This window comes from Oncorhynchus kisutch, linkage group LG2 (assembly GCF_002021735.2).
Source record: "Oncorhynchus kisutch isolate 150728-3 linkage group LG2, Okis_V2, whole genome shotgun sequence".
Taxonomy (NCBI): domain Eukaryota; kingdom Metazoa; phylum Chordata; class Actinopteri; order Salmoniformes; family Salmonidae; genus Oncorhynchus; species Oncorhynchus kisutch.
This window is the reverse complement of record NC_034175.2, coordinates 55,196,156-55,214,434: the sequence shown is the minus strand read 5'-3', so window position 1 is coordinate 55,214,434 and position 18,279 is coordinate 55,196,156. Positions and strand designations below refer to the sequence as shown.

The window sequence follows — 18,279 nt, the reverse complement described above, 5'->3', positions numbered from 1 at the left end:
CCACACCACTAGAGGGATATCTTCAACCACCAACTTACCATCCTGAGACAAGGACGAGTATAGCCCACAAAGATCTCCGCCACGGCACAACCCAGACAGGAAGGGTGGGCGCCAACCCAGACAGGAAGATCACGTCAGTGACTCAACCCACTCAAGTGACGCACCCCTCCTAGGGACGGCATGGAAGAGCACCAGTAAGCCAGTGACTCAGTCCCTGTAATAGGGGTTAGAGGCAGATAATCCCAGTGAAGAGAGGGGAAACGGCCAGGCAGAGACAGCAAGGGCTGTTCGTTGCTCCAGAGCCTTTCCGTTCACCTTCACACTCCTGGGTCAGACTACACTCAATCATATGACCTACTGATGAGATGAGTCTTCAGTAAAGACTTAAAGGATGAGACCGAGTCTACGTCTCTCACATGGGTAGGCAGACCATTCCATAAAAATGGAGCTCTATAGGAGAAAGCCCTACCTCCAGCTGTTTGCTTAGAAATTCTAGGGACAATTAGGAGGCCTGTGTCTTGTGACCGTAGCGTACGTGTAGGTATGTACGGCAGGACCAAATCGGAAAGATAGATAGGAGCAAGCCCATGTAATGCTTTGTAGGTTAGCAGTAAAACCTTGAACTCAGCCCTTGCCTTAACAGGAAGCCAGTGTAGGGAGGCTAGCACTGGAGTAACATGATCACATTTTTGGGTTCTAGTCAGGATTCTAGCAGCCATATTTAGCACTAACTGAAGTTTATTTAGTGCTTTATCCGGGAAGCCGGAAAGTAGAGCATTGCAGTAGTCTAAACTAGAAGTAACAAAAGCATGGATTAATTATTCTGCATCATTTATGGACAGAAAGTTTCAGATGTTACGTAGATGGAAAAAAGCTGTCCTTGAAACAGTCTTGATATGTTCGTCAAAAGAGAGATCAGGGTCCAGAGTAACGTCGAGGTCCTTCACAGTTTTATTTGAGACGACTGTACAACCATCAAGATTAATTGTCAGATTCAACAGAAGATCTCTTTGTTTCTTGGGACCTAGAACAAGCATCTCTGTTTTGTCCAAGTTTAAAAGTAGAAAGTTTGCAGCCATCCACTTCCTTATGTCTGAAACACAGGCTTCTAGCGAGGGTAATCATGTTTCATGTTTCAAATGTTCAGCTGTGTGTCATCCGCATAGCAGTCCATCCATCCATCACGCAGGAAAATAGTTTAAAGAACTTCTCCATGGGCATCACAGTGGTCGAAGGTGCTGCGCTGCAGTGCTAGCTGTGCTACTAGAGATTCTGGGTTCGAGTCTAAGCTCTGTCGCAGCCGACCACGACCGGGAGACCCATGGGGCGGTGCAAAATTGGCCCAGCTTCGTCTGGTTTAGGGGAGGGTTTGGCCGGCAGGGATGTTCTTGTCCCATCACACACTAGCAACTCCTGTGGCGGGCCTGCCTTCTATATTAAGCGGGCATTGTGTCAAGAAGCAGTGCAGATTGGCAGGGTTGTGTTTCAGAGGACGCACGGCTCTCGACCTTCGCCTCTCTCTCTCGAGTCCGTACGGGAGTTGCAGCATGGGACAAGACTGTAACAACCAATTGGGTAGAAAATATATATAATATTATATTAAAAATATATTAAAACAAAAAAATAACTTCTCCATGCCTTAGGTTGTCTGTTGAAGTGGACTCAGATAAATGCTTAAAAAAGCATTACTAGTTGCATAAACACGTGACATAAGTGATATTCACAATTTGAAGATTATCTTTAGCAAATTACTAAAACCATGTCACTTTCGGGTCTTTGTAATGCACTTCCCACATCGCAATGACTGGGTGAAAGCCAATTTATGCTTGATCCAAAATGTGTTTGGAGGCTCCATATGGAGTGTGACACAATTGTGGAGTCTCTGGTGGCATGCGGAGGCCAAATTGAGCTCCATACCGCATTGCCGTGCGCCTCCCATTTTTTTTTTAGAAGGCTGAGTGTCTGTATAGCTCAGTGTAGTTCCGCATTGACATGATTGGTTGACGGTAGGAGTGGGTGGGGATTCTGTATAAACACAAACTCACTTCCTTGACAACTTCCTTCACAACAGCTCCATACTGTTCGGCGAAGCGCAAGAAGTATGAATGCACCGACATCTGCAAAGGCCATATCACCATAAATGCTACATGGCCAATGCACACATGGGATTGACCATGTGGTGCGTTTTATGCTTGATCCGAAAATGTGGTCGGAAAATCCATATGAAGGGTGCGACGCAATGGCGGAGTCTCCATAGTCACACAGATGTCAAATTGAGCTCCGTACCCCATCGCCGTGCAAATTTTGCAGCGCCCTTTAAGGACCTAAAATACCAGGAGCAGCTGGCATTGGCGTATGAATGCCAAGCATGGGAGCTGGTGTGACGGACATAGGGCTCCGTTCAACTCCTTCTCGCCCTTCCACCGGTGCCCCTGTTGTAAACTCTTCACAATTTTTTTCTCTCAAATTAACTTTTGATTAATTTATATAACATCTTCCCAACGTTGTTTAGCATTGTCTAGACCAAATATGGCATGATTCCACTATCTATCGATTTGCATTAACTTTCAACGAGTGCCTTTTATTTTGAAGGCGAACCACAAATGCCACTATTATGGATCATCTTTATTGTGGCTAGCTTCACATATGTCGGAGGGCGCTCTATTGCATGTATTGTCCGTTTGGGAGTTGCCTCCGTAGTAACAGTCCAGCCCCCTGAAAACAAACCATATTTTAATAACAATCCAGTATAGATATGGCGGAGTTGTAACTTTTGACGATACAATGTTTTTTCTAACGAGTTCTAAGCGTTGAAAGATGTTACAGATGTGATCGCCTACCGTCCAATAAATCAGTGGAGCTCGGTCAGATAAACTGGGATTTTTCAATAGAAACTCCTCCTACAGACTACATTGATTCAGCGTCGTATAATGATACATACATAATTCGTCCTGTTTCGTCTGAGGTAAGAAGGAAATCGTCCCTTTGGCCGCAACAAACGGTATCATTTTCATACAAGGATTATATTGCGAACACGGGATTCAGTTTCAGGAATATAGGTCATTGTGTCTGCATAGCCTGCTCACTATAACAGTTTAGCGTTGCTTCCATTGGATGTGTAGTCAGTTGGGGAAAACCTCGTGCTACTGCTACAAAGTGATACGAACGCGGATTTGTATTCAGCACTGGTAAGCAAATGGGACATAGATGATCATTTTCATACATTACAATATGAATAAAGGATTTTACAATTACGATTTTTTAAAAAGAGCTCTTGTGATGAGAAGGCCAGGGATGTGGGTCCTTCGATTTTAGGGCTTTTGTCTCGTGCCTGCTGTATGCCTACTATAAAAACAATTGTAATGATTTGCCACCACATAAGGATAATATCGAGCATATCGGGAACTTGGAATTTAACCTAAATGTATGAAATATAGTTATGTCTGTTGATTATTGTCAACCATACCTAGTGTTGTCCTCGCTCCTAAATGCCCTTTGCATACGTAGCCTATGCATCGTGGCCATGTCATTGAAAATGTCACCAATATCAAATTACTCTACTTTCGAAGCATGTGAAAACTATTGTAGCCACATATTAGCAATGCTTTAGGAGTAGTCTAAAGTTGAAATAGAATAAATAACATAATTTTTGTCCATCACAATAAGTAGCATTCTTATTGTCATCAATTACAGCCTCCAAATAGGAATAACTATTTATTCCTGGAGTGTGAGAATGAGTACATTTGAGTAATTTAGCAAACACTCTTATCCAGAGCTACTTACAGTAGTGAGTGCATATATTTGAGTACTTTTTCGTACTGCGTAAGGCTATTCACCAGTGGCTAATTACATTAGCCAGTTTGAACTACACATCATAAACATATTTGATCAAGAATAGCTCAAAGACACCAACTTTCCAGGAAAGAAAAGCAACCCTAACTTTTCCTACAAATATAGCTACTTAGTCATGACTCCAGGATAAGGTTATTGAATAATAGATGGTTATTATGGTTTGTATAATTGCCTGAATAACCCAGATGCACTACATGAAAGCTTGTGAGAGATATGTACACTAAACCAGGGTATCCCAAATGGCACCCTATTCACTATGTAGTGAACTACCTTGATAAGTGCACATAGGGCTCTGGTCAAAAGTAGTGTGCATTGTAGGTAATAGGGTGCAGTTTGTGGCAATCAATGCTAATATGCCAGTGGGTGGCTCATTACTGTGCAGTAGGTCAGAGTTTGCTGCATTGCAATCTACTAATGGGTTTCAAATGTTTCCCCACACTGTTTTGGCCAGTGACCATGTAAATCTATCATTCTGCTGTGTTTGGAATTCAAAAATATGCCGAGAACAGATTTGACCAAAATTATATGATGATGTACTGCAGTGGTTTATGTATCGTTCAGTTAAGACAAGACAGTCCAGATGGGTAATCCTCCCAATACTGCAAAACAAGCCATTTTATTACTGTGTTTAAGGCTAATAGAATCTATTACAACAGTTCACACGTCATTCTTCATAGCCTCATACCATAGACTAACAAAATGGTTCTTGGACATTATTTTTGTTCTGACATAGTAATAAGGTATGTCTTGATTCCTTATTAGTGGATGATTTGTTTGTCAATATGATTGTCAATATTGAGCTAGTTTCTACTTATCTATAGTGTTGACTTGTTCTTATATCTTTGTCCTCATTACAGAACATGGGCCCAGAAGGAAATGTTTGAAAGAGGTACCTTTGATTTCTAGAAAGGTAAAGCATCTTGGTGTTTCGTTGGCTTGTAATTGACAGGGATGACAGTGCTGTATGCTCATTTGTATGCGTGTGTGAATCGTGTGTGATCATCTAATGATTATTATGTGCATCACCTGCTTTGCTATAACCTATATGTTTACTTTTCAGACTGCAGGGGGGAACTTGCCAGTATGGAGGCTACCAACATACTGCCCATTCTGAAGAAACGCCTAGCCTTCTTGTCAGGTAATAATATCCTCCAGTCAGTCAAAGCTGTTTATCTTTACTGTTAACAGAGATGGCTTCTTGGAGTGATCCGCACTGTATTTACATTGCTAAGCTTAACATTACATTTACCAGTGATCATCTTTACATAGAAATGCCCAACAGTAGTGCCAGAATCTACTATTACTACTTTACCTTTGTCCTCGTGCAACTGGCTCAAGCACTATTTGTGCTGCTTATTGAACATTCCCAGTCAGTGAAATAAGCGTACAGCAGTGAGAGCCAGCATTATCAAGGAAGTAGAGGCAGGCAGAGTTCACTAAAAATGAACTTGAAGTTATGCATGCTCGTATAATTCCCAGGATTGTGAAGCTTTGTGTGTACCCCACATCTAGCTCTCATTTTCACCAAGTTGCTTAATCATTATAGGTGTGCAAGGGAACAACCATTTGAAGTTGCTGTGTTATTGATGTGCTCATCATCCCTCTCTAGCCTCTGAAGGGAGTGTAGTGTTAGTCCTTGGTCTAGGATTGTAGTGTTAGTCCTTGGTCTAGGAGTGTAGTGTTAGTCCTTGGTCTAGGAGTGTAGTGTTAGTCCTTGGTCTAGGATTGTAGTGTTAGTCCTTGGTCTAGGGGTGTAGTGTTAGTCCTTGGTCTAGGAGTGTAGTAGCTTAGTCCTTGATCTAGGAGTGTAGTAGCTTAGTCCTTGGTCTAGGAGTATAGTGTTAGTCCTTGGTCTAGTAGTGTAGTGTTAGTCCTTGGAATAGGAGTGTAGTGTTAGTCCTTGGTCTAGGAGTGTAGTAGCTAGTCCTTGGTCTAGGAGTGTAGTAGCTAGTCCTTGGTCTAGGAGTGTAGTAGCTAGTCCTTGGTCTAGGAGTGTAGTAGCTAGTCCTTGGTCTAGGAGTGTAGTAGCTAGTCCTTGGTCTAGGAGTGTAGTAGCTAGTCCTTGGTCTAGGAGTGTAGTAGCTAGTCCTTGGTCTAGGAGTGTAGTAGCTAGTCCTTGGTCTAAGAGTGTAGTAGCTTAGTCCTTGGTCTAGGAGTATAGTGTTAGTCCTTGGTCTAGTAGTGTAGTGTTAGTCCTTGGAATAGGAGTGTAGTGTTAGTCCTTGGTCTAGGAGTGTAGTAGCTAGTCCTTGGTCTAGGAGTGTAGTAGCTAGTCCTTGGTCTAGGAGTGTAGTAGCTAGTCCTTGGTCTAGGAGTGTAGTAGCTAGTCCTTGGTCTAGGAGTGTAGTAGCTAGTCCTTGGTCTAGGAGTGTAGTAGCTAATCCTTGGTCTAGGAGTGTAGTAGCTAGTCCTTGGTCTAGGAGTGTAGTAGCTAGTCCTTGGTCTAAGAGTGTAGTAGCTAGTCCTTGGTCTAACAGTGTAGTAGCTAGTCCTTGGTCTAGGAGTGTAGTGTTAGTCCTTGGTCTAGGTGTCTAGTAGCGAGTCCTTGGGTGGTCTGATAAACCCCCCTCTCTATTCTTGGCTCTGACAGGCAGTGTGTCGTGATAATAGCCTGTTGTTCTGTTCTGTCCTGCCTGCTGCTGACAGAATGAGGTTTCTCATCTTGTTGATGATGCTGATTTGAAGGTCACAGCACCAGGGCTGCGTCAGGGAGGGACTCTGTGTTCAGATACTGTTGAAGGTCTCATTGACTTACTAGGTACTAGATACACAACAAAATGAATGCTTGTGGCATTAGAATAGATCTTTATTCTTGTTACACTAAAGTCTAATGAAATACTAGCTAATAGTTAATTTCACAAATTGATAAATATGGATTTTCTTTCTTGTTTGCTTCAAAGAGAACAATGTTTTGGATTGGCTGCTGTACTGCATACACTCACACACATTTAGTTTGAGAGTAAATGGGGTTTCTCTTGAGATCCAATTTCACATTTTGGCAAAATAATAGTTTAGACAATAAAATAAAGAAATGTGCCGGTGAGCATCATTTAAAGACTTCTGTTAGTTAGTTTTCTTCTGGACCAGTAAAAGTCTCCAATAGACACAGATTCCTGTCAGGAAAATCACAACAATCAACTATGTGGTTTCCTGTGTTTAGAGTCTTACACATATAAAAGAAAGAACAAAGCAGCTATTTTGTCACTTCCCTGAATGAAATCTGACCACCTGACTCACACTGGCTTGAAAGAAGACTGACTTTGACAAATAGTTGTTGCTTTTATGTCACTGACTCCTAGTGGACACAAAACTAACTTTGTCGAGAATAACTGTTGCTTTTGCTCCTTTAACCCTGACATGTGGCACTAGGCACTCCTTTGGTTCACCCCCCTTACAGATGTGTTACGAGGAACAAAACGACGTAGCAGGAGCTTTTGAGTCAGAGGGTATGTCCCAGATGGGACCATATTCCCTATATAGTGCACTACTTTTGACCAAGGCCAATAGGACTCTGGTCAAAAGTAGTGCACTACATAGAGACTAGGGCATAATTTGGGACACATCCAGGGGCAGAGCTCCCTCCATCATTACCGCTGTCCGTGGCGTTTACAAGACACTACTCCTTTAATAGATGATTCTTGGCCGGCCGTACTTGGAATACTTGGTTCTGCCCGACCTTCTCCAAAGTCTACCATTATATGACTGTTATTTACATACAGTCCTATTTATACACACTTTTTAGTGTGCATTCTTTGAAAATTGATTGTTTAATGACTTGTACGGTGAATCAGTGTAGATACCATAGAATTAGAAGGAATAAAATGGCCTTGGAACCTCTGACCATGGCAATTTGACTGGCACACTCATGGGTACACCCACTACGGTAGATACACTAGGTCTCTCTTGCAAAATAAATGTTATCTCAGTGAGACTAATCTGTATAAATAAAGATTAATAACAGTTATTGTTCTGGTTGTTTCACATTCACAGGAGGCAAAGACAGACGCAGTGGACTGATCCTAACCATTCCACTATGTACAGAACAGACCAGTATGGAGGAGCTCAGCTCCACGTTGGACTATCTCCTCGGCATCCCCAGGCAAGAATCAATCACTGGCACACACTGTATTATCACCACTGACTTATAAAGATCTAGATACATTAAAATGGGGTTTCAATTGGATAGCATGCTTTTTGGGAGCATGTTCTAGTAGATCCTTCAAATCATCCTTAAAAATAAATAAATAAATCATGGTCCTTTATTATTTACAGTTCAATAGATCATTGTATTCATCATGTCCAAATACCACATACACAGCAGCTTGATTTGGAAATACTTACCACTATTATTTAATTAGGCAGAGAGCATTGCTTGTTAAGGTGGTCTACTTTTATTAGCCAATGGAATGTGAGCACAGAGCCTGTCCTTTATCTGGCTGGCATTCTATTATTCTCATATTGATCTGTAGGCCTCTAAAAGGGATTTTGGCTCCATTGCTTTTGAAAGTGCACTTGCATAGCAACAGTATTGGACGTTCATTAGTCTGTATTCTATTTGGATTGAGCTACTTCTGCTACGTGGGTGTGTAGGAGAGAAGACCAAAAGTTAAGGAAGATCATGCTATCTTAGCTTGTGACTTCTGCATGATGATCACACAATTTCTGATCTGTATTCATCTCGGCTTTATGGTCCTGTCTGGCTCAGTTAGTAAGAACATGGCGCAACGGTTGTGGGTTCCCAGTGGGATGCTTTCTTCATCTACGTATCTGATGTCTTCTATTGACCTATACTGGGATCCTTGGTGTCAAATTCATGGAACAAGAGCACACATTATTACAGGTAGACACACAATCACCATATTTCTCTTGTCTTCTCTCTTCAGTGACAAGTGCAAAGCAAGAGGCTTCACAGTCATCGTGGACGGACGAAAGTCACAGTGGAACATCGTGAAGACTGTGGTACTGATGTTGCAGGTAGGAACTGATAAAATAAGGGGTTCATGTTGCTGGTAGGACACAGAGAATCAGCACAGTGTTCCTTTTAGGATAAAAGCACAGTTTACCCCACACTGCATTGAGACGAGAGGTCCATATTTCTGTGTATCAAGCGGAGGAACGCCTGTCAAAAACATGGCACCTACACCTCATTTCAATCTGCCGTCTTTATCTCCTACTGCATTTGCAATGTATAGAGGATTACAGTCATATGTACAGTAGTGAGTACTAATAACATCCTCTACAGTTTGACAGTGTATAGAGGATTACAGTCATATGTACAGTAGTGAGTACTAATAACATTCTCTACAGTTTGACAGCATGATGACTCATGTAGGTCAGTCAGTCAGTCACTATTGTCTCTGTTGTACTTTACTTTATTCTCCTGACTGTTTCTATGCAGTCTGCTATAACACACCCAGGCTAGATAAGAAGACGATGCCATGCTTTGTTGTATTAGAAAAAGACTAGTGGCGGGTTGATCTAAGGAGTGAGGATGTAGAAATACTTTAACATGATGTGTTCTGTTCCCAATGGCCTATTTAACAATGTTCAGTAGGTTTAACCCTTTAAAACCCACCACTCTCTATTTATAATGATCCTAGTGAATATTCATGAGTGTAATGATTAATTAGCGCAGTATAGAGGAGCATATGTCCGAGTGAGAAGCAGATGCGGGCATGAAGTTTCCACAGGGGAACGATCTAGGTCTACCCACACCGCGTTAACACCTCTACCAATCAGAATGTGACAAAGAGCTGGGAGGAGAAATAAAATGGTGGTCCAACCCAGATGTTGCGTTCTGTCGGTGTCTCTGTTGACCCTACCTGCATAATAAATAATAACCCTCCAAATGTCGTGAAACATTACAGTGATGGGCTATGGAGCCAAATCTGGGGCAATATGCAATGTGCGTGGTCCCTAAAAAAATGTCACTAAACTAATCAAATCAACAGATCAAATGCATCACCGGCAATCAAGTGAAAGTAATTAAGACAAAAAGGAATCTAAGTTGATTAGATTTTAAGAAGAGTAGGAATTAAATATCTTGACACGGCTGGCTGATTATACTGTTAAACAATACTTCACGTTTTTCCCTGAAGTCCAGGCTCTGTGTTGTGCTAATTAGGGCACACGTGTAAAACATTTTACACCATTGTCCCTCCCGGTTTTAGTCATTTTCTTCCATTTGATGCCTAATGAACAGGACCCAGGCTCCGGCCACACTGCAGAGTGGTTGAAGGTCAATATCAGCAGACTGTGGTCTGCAGTCTGTCTGCCAGAGACCTGGGTTCAAATACTGTTTGAAATCATTTAAAATACTTTAGCTATGCTTGTTTGAGCTTGCTTGGCTTAATGAATAGTCCCAAAACTGTTAAACCCCGCCCATCTGGCACTCTAGGCATGCTAGAGAAAACGCTCAAGGTTTATGAAAGATTTAAAATACTATTTGAACCCAGGTCTGTTGTACTGTAGCCTGCATTCGTCCCTGTCTGCCCTTACCTGGTTTTGTCACTGCAGATTGACTATAGGTGTAAAATGCTCTTGGTAGATATCGCCAGTCCCCTGCTATCCATAGACCTCTGCAGAAACAGGACAAGGAAAGATAAGATGACAGTATGAAATGTACTATCTGTCGACACTAATCTGCCTGGCACTGTCAGGGGAAAATGCTGCTGCAAGCTACTCCTCATTTAGTGGCCTACCATGTGATGGGATGGGGAAATTCACTGCAGGATTTCATGGAAAAACTGATGTGCTAAACAGTTGTTGAAAAATGGTGCGGTTTTAGAGGCCTTGCTCTTGGCCACAGAGACACCATTTTTTTGTTTTAAAGCTATTTTCCTGCAATTGTACACATTTTGTCATGGCTTATGCCTTGTTCTTATGCTACCTGAGTGACTCAAACGTTATAACAAAATCCATGGGGGCCCGATGCCATGACATTTTTTAACTTTTAGATTCTACCTGACTGTAGTTTTTATTTTGGTGATTGTTAGTTCTCAAAGATGATCTTATTTAAAAATAGATTGCTCCATTATCTTCTCTACATGCCTTATATCTGGTTTAAGTTTACACTGAAAATGTTTTTACCATCCCAAAAACTTTTTGTATTTATATTTTATTTTATTTTATTTGCAGTGGCAGCCATCGTCAAATCAAATGTTATTTGTCACATACACGTGTTTAGCAGATGTTATTGTGGGTGTAGCGAAATGCGTGTGTTTCTAGCTCCAACAGTGCAGTAATATCTAACAATGCACACAATCTAAAGTGAAGGAATGGAATTAAGAATATGGCGGTGCGCCACTGCTAAATGCATATAGGAAAAACACTGAATTGTTTTGGGGATGACATTTCTGTTTCTGGATTTGACTGTGTCCAGTAAGCCATTGAAAGCCTATAGCATTTTGCTTATTTTATTTTACTTACTTTTTTTCCCTTCATATTATCCCATTATTTATAGAACGTGATTCCAGCAGAGGTGTCTCTGGTGTGTGTGGTGAAGCCTGATGAATTCTGGGACAAGAAGGTCACTCATTTCTGCTTTTGGAAGGAGAAGGACAGACTAGGCTTTGAGGTGAGTGTCTTATTGGAAGGAGAAGGTTCTAGGCTCTGTCGATCTTGCTATGTCTATGCGTTTTCCTCCTCTCTCTCTCTCTCTGCATCTCTCTCTCTGCATCTCTCTCTCTCTCTGCATCTCTCTCTCTCTCTCTCTCTCTCTCTCTCTCTCTCTCTCTCTCTCAATTCAATTCAAGGGCTTTATTGGCATGGGAAACATGTGTTAACATTGCCACAGCAAGTGAGGTAGACAACATACAAAGTGAATATATAAAGTGAAAAACAACAAAAATGAACAGTAAACATTACACATACAGAAGTTTCAAAACAGTAAAGACATTACAAATGTCATATTATATATATATACAGTGTTCTAACAATGTACAAATGGCTAAAGGACACAAGATAAAATAAATAAGCATAAATATGGGTTGTATTTACAATGGTGTTTGTTCTTCACTGGTTGCCCTTTTCTCGTGGCAACAGGTCACAAATCTTGCTGCTGTGATGGCACACTGTGGAATTTCACCCAGTAGATATGGGAGTTTTTCAAAATTGGATTTGTTTTCGAATTCTTTGTGGATCTGTGTAATCTGAGGGAAATATGTCTCTCTAATATGGTCATACATTGGGCAGGAGGTTAGGAAGTGCAGCTCAGTTTCCACCTCATTTTGTGGGCAGTGAGCACATAGCCTGTCTTCTCTTGAGAGCCAAGTCTGCCTACGGCGGCCTTTCTCAATAGCAAGGCTATGCTCACTGAGTCTGTACATAGTCAAGGCTTTCCTTAATTTTGGGTCAGTCACAGTGGTCAGGTATTCTGCCGCTGTGTACTCTCTGTGTAGGGCCAAATAGCATTCTAGTTTGCTCTGTTTTTTTGTTAATTCTTTCCAATGTGTTAAGTAGTTATCTTTTTGTTTTCTCATGATTTGGTTGGGTCTAATTGTGCTGCTGTCCTGGGGCTCTGTAGTGTGTGTTTGTGTTTGTGAACAGAGCCCCAGGACCAGCTTGCTTAGGGGACTCTTCTCCAGGTTCATCTCTCTGTAGGTGATGGCTTTGTTATGGAAGGTTTGTGAATCGCTTCCTTTTAGGTGGTTGTAGAATTTAACAGCTCTTTTCTGGATTTTGATAATTAGTGGGTATCGGCCTAATTCTGCTCTGCATGCATTATTTGGTGTTCTACGTTGTACACGGAGGATATTTTTGCAGAATTCTGCGTGCAGAGTCTCAATTTGGTGTTTGTCCCATTTTGTGAAGTCTTGGTTGGTGAGCGGACCCCAGACCTCACAACCATAAGGGGCAATGGGCTCTATGACTGATTCAAGTATTTTTAGCCAGATCCTAATTGGTATGTTGAAATTTATGTTTCTTTTGATGGCATAGAATGCCCTTCTTGCCTTGTGTCTCAGATCGTTCACAGCTTTGTGGAAGTTACCTGTGGTGCTGATGTTTAGGCCAAGGTATGTATAGTTTTTTTGTGTGCTCTAGGGCAACAGTGTCTAGATGGAATTTGTATTTGTGGTCCTGGTGACTGGACCTTTTTTGGAACACCATTATTTGGTCTTACTGAGATTTACTGTCAGGGCCCAGGTCTGACAGAATCTGTGCATAAGATCTAGGTGCTGCTGTAGGCCCTCCTTGGTTGGTGACAGAAGCACCAGATCATCAGCAAACAGCAGACATTTGACTTCGGATTCTAGCAGGGGGAGGCCGGGTGCTGCAGACTTTTCTAGTGCCCTCGCCAATTCTCTCTCTCTCTCTCTCTCTCTCTCTCTCTCTGCATCTCTCTCTCTGCATCTCTCTCTCTCTCTCTGCATCTCTCTCTCTGCATCTCTCTCTCTCTCTCTCTCTCTCTCTCTCTCTCTCTCTGCATCTCTCCTCTCTCTCTCCTGCATCTCTCTCTCTCTCTCTCTCTGCTCTCTCTCTCTCTCTCTCTCTCTGCATCTCTCTCTCTCTCTTCTCTCTCTTGCATCTCTCTCTCTCTCTCTCTCTGTGCATCTCTCCTCTCTCTTCCTGCATCTCTTCTCTGCATCTCTCTCTCTCTCTCTGCATCTCTCTCTCTCTCTCTCTCTCTCTGCATCTCTCTCTCTCTCTCTCTCTGCATCTCTCTCTCTCTCTCTCTCTGCATCTCTCTCTCTGCATCTCTTCTCTCTCTCTCTTGCATCTCTCTCTCTCTCTCTCTCTGCATCTCTCTCTCTCTCTCTGCATCTCTCTCTCTCTCTGCATCTCTCTCTCTCTGCATCTCTCTCTCTCTGCATCTCTCTCTCTCTCTGCATCTCTCTCTCTCTCTCTCTCTCTCATCTCATCTCTCTCTCTCTGCATCTCTCTCTCCTCTCTCTCTCCTGCATCTCTCTCTCTCTCTCTCTCTGCATCTCTCTCTCTCTGCATCTCTCTCTCTCTGCATCTCTCTCTCTCTCTCTCTCTGCATCTCTCTCTCTCTCTCTCTCTCTCTCTCCTCTCTCTCTCTGCATCTCTCTCTCTCTGCATCTCTCTCTCTCTGCATCTCTTTCTCTGCTTCTCTTTCTCTCTCTCTGCATCGCTCTCTTTCTCTCTCCTCTCTTTCTCTCTCTCTCTCTGCATCTCTTTCTCTCTCCTCTCTTTCTCTCTCTCTCTGCATCTCTTTCTCTCTCTCTCTGCATCTCTTTCGCTCTCTCTCCTCTCCTCGCTCTCTCTCTCTCTGCATCTCTTTCACTCTCTCTCCTCTCTCTCTCTTCTCTCTCTCTGCATCTCTCTCTCTCCTCTCCTCTCTCTCTCTCCCCTCCTAATAATGTTGTTCCTCTGAGCAGCAGCATCCCCAGTCACCTCCCAGAGGGACTAATTATGACGGGAATTCAATTTACTTTCCTTCGCAAACCAATGAATCCAACGTTGGTGGTTGGGTGGCAAACAAATTGATAGAGAGGAATAGATATTTAATTGTCAGTATTCAATTTGGCCTTGTGTTGTTAACCCCTTCAGCAATGGTGTTCTTCAGATCTGTTTGTTCTGTATAGGTAACTCATGTGGGTGGTGTTATTACAATGACTAGTGATTTTCGCTGCTTCTTTTGTGGTTGCCTGCTCCACAACAGCCCTCAAATACAGCCTATAAGTTACCAATAAACCCCCAGAGTAATTGCTGACAACATGTTATAGACCAATATGCATATTTCAATCTGTAATGAAGCTCTCTGTCAAATGAGGCTGATAGATAGATGGCACGGTCTGTTGTGGTAGACAGCATGGCAGCATTAGTCTATTTTAAGTGCACTGTGTGGTGATTTTAAATGGAAGTCAGCATTGTATCAGAACATTCATGCATCCTGCTCCATTTCAACCTCCCATATGTCTTTGATCATCACTTCCTGAAGGATTTATATGGTGGGACACACGCCAGTTTCTATTTCTGTGTGTATGTATATGTATGTATGTATATATATATATATGTATATGTGTGTATAAAGTGTCCTGACACTAATTCCTTCTTGTTTATTTTGCTCCCAACAGTTGTGTAATGATCTGGGCCAGCAGTACCCTCTAGCTCTCCCCTGCTTCACCAGGCTCTGTTACATGGCAGAGGTGGTCAGTTTATTGGGATTGGAAATAAAAGAGAATTGGGGGAAAATAGTTAAATTGTGAAATTGACCTAGTTTAGTTAGATACTTTTATTCATCTAACTTTACTGTTGTGGTGTTGAGAATGAAATATATTTGAACTAAGTGGTTAGCTGACTTGTATTGGGCTCTACTGCCCACAACCAATCTGGCATGAACACTGGAGCATGTGGAAGTTTAGCAGGGCATGAACAGTCTCACTCAGTGCCTGCCTCCTCAATCTCAAGGAACTAACTATTTGGTTTGTTCGACTTGGACTGCATTTCAAATCACCTTGCAACATGTACTGATTATTATTTGTATTTAAGTCAGTAAGTCACAATTTAGCCACAATACATCATGGTTTTGATCTTCTCAGACAAGGCCATTCTATTTTGAGGGGACACGTTCTTCTGTTAATGGAATGATCTCACAGTGAGACAAAGCAACACTTATGGTAGAGAGCTGACTCACTGAGAAGCAACTGAACAATAATGCCACTGTGGGTTTAAACCCTGACACAAAATGCTCTGCTTGATTTGCCTTTCCGTTTCAAAGCACTTCGATTAGGATTGTGAGCTGAGTTTACATCCCAGGGTCCATATTTAAAAAGCTAGGAGTAGGAGTGTTGATCTAGGATCAGTGTTTCCTTTTAAATCATATTGAGTCAGATGATCTATACTGATCCTAGATCAGTACTCTTACTCAGAGGCACTTTGTGGATATGGGTCCAGGTACCACCTCTCCATATATTCCTATACATTAAGATGTAAGTTAAGACAAAACTGATCCTAGATCAGCACACCTACTCTATAACTGTGTGGATACATGCCCAGAGGGGATAGATTGAGGTTGGTTTCATGTACAAATGTCTCTATCCAGATGTCATTTGATACATAGTGGGCTGTGGAAGAGAAGGGATCGGTCTGTTCTGCTTTTCTTACTGCTTCTCTTCTCTTTGGGAGGTTGCCAATCTGCCATCACGATCTGCCATCACGATCTGCCATCACGATCTGCCATCACGATCTGCCATCACGATCTGCCATCACGATCTGCCATCACGATCTGCCATCACAATTTAACTAGAAACTTCAGGCTCCAGTTTTCTTCCTTCTTATTTGGAGGCTAATCGCGATAGAAATAAATGCACATGCAATACGAAAGCCTGTGTGTGATTCTCCTAACCTTGTTAGTCGTATGCAGATGAAGAGGCCTCCATCGATTCCACACGGCAATGTGGATTGATACACACACACTCTAGGGATTGCTTTACAACCATGAATATTTATCAATGAGTCAGTCTGTCTGCATGTGGAGAAATGTTAATAATCTGCATTAGCATCATGTTTTCACTGTAGCGTGGTGATGATGATGGTGATTGTATGTGTGTTTTGCTTTGGTCTCTACAGAGATGAACGAAACATTATGATAGCATCTAACTACACAGTTCTCCAGGGTTGATGCCTAACTATATAGCTCTCCAGGGTTGATGCCTAACTATATAGTTCTCCAGGGTTGATGCCTAACTATATAGTTCTCCAGGGTTGATGCCTAACTATATAGTTCTCCAGGGTTGATGCCTAACTATATAGTTCTCCAGGGTTGATGCCTAACTATATAGTTCTCCATGGTTGATGCCTAATTACACAGTTCTCCAGGGTTGATGCCTAATTACACAGTTCTCCAGGGTTGATGCCTAACTATATAGTTCTCCAGGGTTGATGCCTAACTATATAGTTCTCCAGGGTTGATGCCTAACTATATAGTTCTCCAGGGTTGATGCCTAACTATATAGTTCTCCAGGGTTGATGCCTAACTATATAGTTCTCCAGGGTTGATGCCTAACTATATAGTTCTCCAGGGTTGATGGCATTGTAGATGGAGTGTGTGTTTAGCATCTGATGGCCAACATTGAGGATGTGTGCAAGGGGCTGGCAGCCTGCCACTTAGGTTTCTGCTCTCAGATTGTGATACACACACACACATACCAGTCAGTTCTCTGCTTTCAGCGTGTGATGCGGTTGGTCGGAGCTAGGATGTTATGTTTAGGGTCACCATACCGGCAGGATTTAAAAGGAGAGTATGTCATTATGCAAATCTTGATTAAAAATAAACCATCCAGATTATGGTAGACTGCTGAGATACAGAGGGTTCACTTGTATTTGACCTTTAAGCTCTCTCTCATCCCTTTATTCATGCTGCACACGCTCTCACTTTAATCTTCTGGGTGAGGGGAGACTCTGTGTGTACAGGTTAGGATAAGTAGTATCTGATCTTCACTGAGTAATATTCACAGCATAGACTGGTGATGAATCACAACATGGTGATAATACAATACATCTATTTCTGACTTTACACTCCATTAGTGTCTGAAAACAAACAACCAGGTATGGCTGCCAGATAGATCCGATACGTCTCAACGCACCCACACATGACATCAGACAGGCAGATATCTTGACGAGAATTGACGTTATTGGGAGATTGAGATGTAAGTATTTTTCTTCACTCTGACTGGACGTATCCAGGATGTTTGTGTTGAGGACTGGAGTTCAGGGCCCATATTCATAAAGCATCTCAAAGTATGAATGCTGATCTAGGATCAGGACATTTCTGTCTTATTCATTATGGTCGGAAAGACAAACAGATCTTTCTGAATATGTGCCCTGGTCTCTCTGTCCAGTCTGTCCCTGGTGGAAAAGACTCTGCTGTGTTCATCTCATCTGTATGGGCCGTGTTCTCTCTGTCCAGTCTGTCCCTGGTGGAAAACGTTCTGCTGTGTTCATCTCATCTGTATGGGCCGTGGTCTCCCTGTCCAGTCTGTCCCTGGTGGAAAACGTTCTGCTGTGTTCATCTCATCTGTATGGTCAGCGGTTGCCTCCCATCCCCTTGCTACATCTAAACAGGCCTGTATTTGACAGGAGGAACAGCCGTGGAGGCTAACAGGCAGGGCTTACAGAGAGACTTGTCTGTATAGGCCTCTCCCAGAATCCTATTCCAATCCCTATCTAGTTTGTCTGGGTTGTCAACGTTGATGTGTCGAACTGAAAACTTTACCGCTGTCTAGTCAGTGTGAGTTGTTAACATTGAAAAGTTGTTAATTTAACCAGTATGCAAGGCTGTCACACCATGCTACCAGCTGCGTTTAGGCCTTGCTCCACTTGATCAATTGTTTCTACATTTTACGAACTTGAATCATGCTTTTATACTGTCCAAACTTGGATGAGATTAGCGTGATGATGAAATAATACAATTCCTTAATCCACAGTGGGGATTTAATGTCTCTGACCCTGTCTCTCCTCTGT

At 42.3% G+C, this 18,279-nt stretch overlaps 1 protein-coding gene across 5 annotated transcripts in view; it reads left to right on the top strand.

The window, feature by feature from the left end:
• Positions 1–2,070: 2,070 nt before the first annotated feature.
• LOC109868372 (SEC14 domain and spectrin repeat-containing protein 1) overlaps positions 2,071–18,279 on the top strand; it is a 32,075-nt gene continuing 15,866 nt past the window's right edge. The window contains exons 1-7 of one of the 5 annotated variants that reach the window (XM_020457876.2): positions 2,072–2,965; positions 3,123–3,188; positions 4,710–4,762; positions 4,913–4,990; positions 7,843–7,951; positions 8,736–8,826; positions 11,315–11,428. In XM_020457876.2, the coding sequence (XP_020313465.1) occupies positions 4,936–4,990; positions 7,843–7,951; positions 8,736–8,826; positions 11,315–11,428 (369 nt within the window). In that variant the 5' untranslated portion in view covers positions 2,072–2,965; positions 3,123–3,188; positions 4,710–4,762; positions 4,913–4,935. Of the gene's footprint in view, positions 3,189–4,709; positions 4,763–4,912; positions 4,991–7,842; positions 7,952–8,735; positions 8,827–11,314; positions 11,429–18,279 lie in introns of all 5 variants that reach the window. The other 4 variants (XM_020457894.2, XM_020457867.2, XM_020457884.2 and 1 more) reach the window with 4 other exon arrangements.